The 5,650-nt window shown below is 30.0% G+C and overlaps 1 protein-coding gene across 1 annotated transcript in view; it reads left to right on the top strand.

Annotated features, from left to right (window-relative positions):
- Nucleotides 1–5,650, top strand: part of LOC108574542 — a 6,949-nt gene that overhangs the window by 579 nt on the left and 720 nt on the right. Inside the window, exons 2-9 of the mRNA XM_017937151.1 lie at nt 182–308; nt 1,612–1,755; nt 1,901–2,028; nt 3,351–3,542; nt 3,897–4,090; nt 4,163–4,312; nt 4,686–4,857; nt 4,963–5,290. Of these exons, the coding sequence (XP_017792640.1) occupies nt 182–308; nt 1,612–1,755; nt 1,901–2,028; nt 3,351–3,542; nt 3,897–4,090; nt 4,163–4,312; nt 4,686–4,857; nt 4,963–5,290 (1,435 nt within the window). The remainder of the gene's footprint in view (nt 1–181; nt 309–1,611; nt 1,756–1,900; nt 2,029–3,350; nt 3,543–3,896; nt 4,091–4,162; nt 4,313–4,685; nt 4,858–4,962; nt 5,291–5,650) is intronic.

Genomic DNA, 5,650 nt, shown 5'->3' with positions numbered 1-5,650 from the left:
AAATTTGAAAGTGAAAGTATTTATATTTTATAAAAATGTTTGCAAAATTTTTTTATCGTAATTATTATTATTACAACTATTTTTCGCGAAAATGAACGTTTTGGATTGGAATTTACCACGAGAAGTTCACTTTAATCTTTCCTTGTATACATACGATTAAACATGTATGCAATTCTTTCAGTTTTGTATATTACCAATGCTGCAATCTTTTGGGTTAATATTTCGAGATAGATTCGCTGAACTCGGGATCAATGCATCACAAACAACAACTATATTGAATATAAACTGTGCGGTGACTTCTTGCATCGGTAAACCTGTTCCACTCTCTGCTTCCTGCTTTTTATTTTTTTTTTTTTTTTTTTTATCAAAAATTGCACAATTTCATTTATCGCATTTCACAAATGGTCACCTTGTCGTTCGCTGTTATGGAACAAGACTATTATCTATTTAACCAACAAAATAACATACTACGTATCGACAGAAGGAAATACGGTTTTATCTTAATACTCCCTCAATAATTTTGTACTTTTTGTTATCTCATATTCGATAGTCATCATTTGATAATGTCAATAGTAATCGCTCAATGAGTTTGGGATTTAATTAAACGTGACGATTTTCCTTGCTATTTTGCGATTAGGGTAAATCTGGAACAGGTGTCGTACTGTAATACAATGAATATGAAAAATAGTTACTAGTATTACTTAGTCCGTCAAAATAAAGTTAATATATTTAAAATTGTAGGCTGTTTCAAAAAAGGTGGCCAATATTTTCTTTAAGACAATATTTACAGAAAATTGGCTAAACAAAGTTATTTTAGTTTAAAATTTAATTACAGTTAAATCTCTATCTATTATTTAGTGCATCAAAATTAAATTAATATATTTAAAATTTTAGGCTGTTTCAAAAAAGGTGGCCAATATTTTCTTTAAGACAATATTTACAGAAAATTGGCTAAACAAAGTTATTTTAGTTTAAAATGTAATTACAGTTAAATCTCTATCTATTATTTAGTGCATCAAAATTAAATTAATATATTTAAAATTTTAGGCTGTTTCAAAAAAGGTGGCCAATATTTTCTTTAAGGCAATATTTACAGAAAATTGGGTACACAAAATTATTTTAATTGAAAATTGAATTACAGTTAAATCTCTACCTATTATTTAGTGCATAAAAATAACAAAATATATTTAAAATTTTAAGCTGTTTCAAAAAAGGTGGCCAATATTTTCAAAGCAATATTTACAGAAAATTAGGTAAAAAAATTATTTTAATCTCTACCGTTGGTGCATCTCACCTGGATTTACCCTGCAATCATAGATCGTGAAATGGATTTAAAGTAGAAACGTCAGACATGTTTTTTTTTCTGCGCGTAATAAATTGATAAACTGACAATTTTATTCGTAAGTTGCATTAGCTATAGTTTTTATTTATTTACGTGTTCCATGTTGCTGTCTACGTACGACGTAACCATAATTTTTACTTAATCACATTTTGTTGCTATTTTCAACGCTACTCATTTCGTTTTTTTATATTTTTATTATTAACGTCGTAATGAAATTAATCAAAAGGATTTTTTGGAACATTATTGACGCAATTTTTTTGAAATTTTAGGATTAGCTAATGGTCCACTGTTTAGAAAATTCAGTTACAGGCAAATAGGTTTGGTAGGCGCCACGATTTGCGCTGTGTCAATCACAGTACTATCGGTTATGAAAAGTTTTCCTGGAGTTTTAATCTTTTTCTCGATCTTGTACGGTAAGTTAAAAGCGATGTAACGTAATTAGGAAGAAGTGTGAGGAAAATGTTATAAGTTTGTTAGTTTACTTGTTAATTTGCGTTGAAACGAAAAGTGTAAAAATAAATTGCCAGGAAGCATTTAACGTTCATGCTTCTAATTTAGGTGCTGGAACTGGAATTACAATGTCCTCAAATGCTCTAGCTCTAAATACTTATTTCAAAAAGAAGAGAAGAATTGCCACGGGCCTCAGTTGGACCTGTACAGGCATAGGACCCATTGTTATGCCGCAAGTAATTACATTTCAAATATAAAATTAACAAATTATAGTTTTTCACTGGACAATAAATAAAGAACATATAGTGTTACTTAATGATTTTGGTAATTTTAACGAATTATCTAAATCATGGGTGTCCAACCTTTTGGCTTACCTGGGCTATATTGAGTGAACAAGAATCGTTTTGGGCCGCATAAGAAATGTATAATATAGTTAATGTGAATATGACAAATATCGCTAAAAATCACATAATAATGTATTTTTTTAAAAATAATTTAATATTAAAAATTTAGTAGCATACAAAAATTTTGAAAAAAATCTGGCACATTGTATATACGAAGGCACATGTCAAGAAATTTTTTCCAATTTTTCTATTACAAATTGTAGTTATAAAAAATAAAGAACGCAAGGAGATGCGGATTTTTGTCTGAGATATTAAAACGACTATTTTAGAGTATTGTTAATTTAAAAATGCGAGAGATTTGAAAATAAATATCCCACGAAATAATTCCTAAACTACTATACTCTGTTCAAAATGCGAGTAACCTCGTTTCGCCGCATGGGACGTGCCTAAGGCAAGGCTAGAACCACCAGAACGTCCAAACCCCCACTTAACCACCTAGACGAGAATCGGTCCGAGAGCGAGGTTACTCTCATTTTGAACGACGTATACATACATATCTTTATAATCTAGAAGAACAGATTTTTCTACTTTTCACGTATAACTAGGGAACACTATCTTCGAACGCCATGTTTTTATCTTCGATCAAAATGTCTTGTCGCATAGATCAACAAGAATCTCTAATATAAAAAAATTGCAAACTGCCGATACGTCACAGTTTCTAATCAGCACGGATTCTAGAATATTTCGAAATAAGCGTGCATTGTAAATGTCGAAGCACACTTCAACTTATAAAGTAATAAAGAACCAATTAGGAGAACCGATTATCCCTAACACCACACAAGTTATTAAAATTTTTTAAATATTGTGCATATCAGTTAACTAATTTTCTGTTAGACCCTCGTATTCGTAATTATTCCATTAATCAGAAGTCATAAATGATAAGAAAAATTCGTTCAAAGAGAGAATATTTAATACGCGACTATTCTAGTCTCACAAGGCATTAAACTTCTTTTTATTCCTCGTTAATAAAACATTCGCAAAAAAATACTAATGTGTTCAAAAAATCAGATTTCTCACGAAATTATCTTTGAAAAAAATAAGTATAAATGTGATTTCGACTCTATCAGTTTTTATATGAAACATGGAAATTTACTTTTGCATTCACTATTATTTCAAAATATTAAAACAAAAATAAGAATTATACCAATTTTCAGATAATTACATTGTTAATGCCTGTATATGGCGTGGAAGGTACCATCTTCATTTTCGGTGGTTTCACATTTAACGCAGTTGTATGTGCTCTCCTATTACAACCTGTCTCGGAGCACGTAAAAAGAAGGCAAGGTACAGAAACATTGTGCACTAACGACAATATAGAATTCAAAGAATTAGAAACAATCGATCAGGTATAGTATAATAACAAATAATTTCACATAGATAACAAAAAAATATTATTATAAAAACCCTATATTGGCATAAAACACGAAACCGTTCAATTCTACTTCTTTGTTAAAAACATCATTTATCAACATGGCGTGTGAACTCCATCGATAATTATTTTACAAATACAAACTTGTGTGTTAACTTTTGCATAATATTGTCACGTTCAAAGAAGTGGATTTTAATTAAATTAAATTAATTTTAGACAATTACTAAAATTCGTAAATAATTAAAAAAGAAATGTATATAAATTTTATATATTTTTAGTACCGTAATGTACTCTTAATGTAAAAATGATGGTACCAATATACATTTTCTAGGTAACAGCAGAGATTATTGACAAAAAATATCAGTCATTAGAAAATATTGACGGAGATACGCGAAATAGTTTAAGTCTTGTGACAGATAAATTCGGAAGCCAGTATTTGTATTACGACGATAAAGAAGATGGCGCTTCCGGTATAGATGTAATTGGTCCTGAAACATCGATGATGTCTCGAGCTAACGACGGATGGTAGTTGCAGAAAATTTTGTTACATGATTGTGAAATTATTTTACAAATTTACAAGATAAAAACGTTGAATAGGTTCTCTAGAAAAAATACATCAACTACGTCAATATCGTCTAAAACATCGAAGAAGGAAAGCTCTTCGAGGAATCTAAGCCGGAAATCGTCGGTAAACTTGAGTAGACAATCTAGTCTTAATAGAGAATCGTCGGTAAGAAATCTTAATAGGTAAATATTTGTTGTTTAAATCTAAGAATGTTATTAAGTTATTAGAAAAGTTTTTATATGATTATAATAATTAAACGGCAATATTTTTATACAGAACTTTTAATTTGTGTTTAACTAAAGTGCAATTTTAAATTCTTCTTAATTATAACAAATTAAAACTAATAATGTATAATTTGCTTAATAATCACTATTAGGTAATTTTTGCGCCTAATATTTAAAATTAATAGATTAAAGATAATAATGTATAGTTTGCCTAATAATCACAGTTATGAAATGGCAAATAAGTAGTGCAAATTTTAATTCTGCAATTTTACTAACAATTTTGTTAATACGCTTATTAAGTATTATTCACAATTACTTTTAAACAAAATAGTGAAACCGACAAAAGTCGAAGAAAAGTTTCGATACTCCCGCTGATCATCGTTAAAGAATCCTGCGAACATACCGACGACTACGAGCATTGTAAAGATCCAAATTGCAATCACAAAATAGAAGAAAAATTAGTGGCATCCGAAGAAATCGAAACCGATCAGCTGATGAGGGAAGTAAGTTTAAAAAAAGACAGAAATTGCATTGAAAAGCACAAATTTGCACAAATTTAAGTAGCAGAAGATATTAAAATAATGATAAAATTAGCAACTTAATTTCAGGAATGTGCTCAAGAGACGACGAAAAAAACGTTCCTGGAAACGTTGATAATTTTCTTCGACTTAGATTTGCTCAGTGATTACGTCTACGTGAATATGATGTTGGGCATTACGTTTGCGAATTTCAGCGAAATGAATTTCGCCATGTTGACACCGTTCATATTAGGCGAGTACGGTTTCTCGAAAATTCAAGTGGCGACGGTAATGTCGATTCTCGGTAGCATGGACGTTGCCACTAGATTGATAATACCTTTCGTTGCTGATTTTATCGGATGGCAAAATAGAACGTTCTTCCTGGTTGGTGTCTGCGGAATGGCCGCCGGACGCGTCGGTAAGGAATTAATAGAATTACATATATCCTTGTGATCCAACGCTTTTTTTTTTTCAAATTTTTACAAAGTATGCAGCATAACGTATTATGATATCGAAAATGATAAGATTGTGAATGTTTATCCTCTTTGAGATTGAGACAGTGTTTCATGTTGAAGCTAATAAAAGAAGAGATCGTTCAATGCTGTAATTTTTCAGTTTGTATACCTATTGCAACCTATTTTGTAATAATGATTTAAATTGCAAGTGTGAAATTACTTATGAACGAATTGCTTCGAATTTAGAAATTATAATACATCTTTTTATTTGGGATTATGTTTTCTTCTATGCAACACTGATATCTTGAACATTTATTTGGATT

This window comes from Habropoda laboriosa, unplaced genomic scaffold, assembly GCF_001263275.1.
Source record: "Habropoda laboriosa isolate 0110345459 unplaced genomic scaffold, ASM126327v1 scaffold175, whole genome shotgun sequence".
Lineage (NCBI taxonomy): Eukaryota > Metazoa > Arthropoda > Insecta > Hymenoptera > Apidae > Habropoda > Habropoda laboriosa.
Note: the sequence above shows the minus strand (reverse complement) of the source record. Positions and strands in the feature narration are given on the sequence as shown.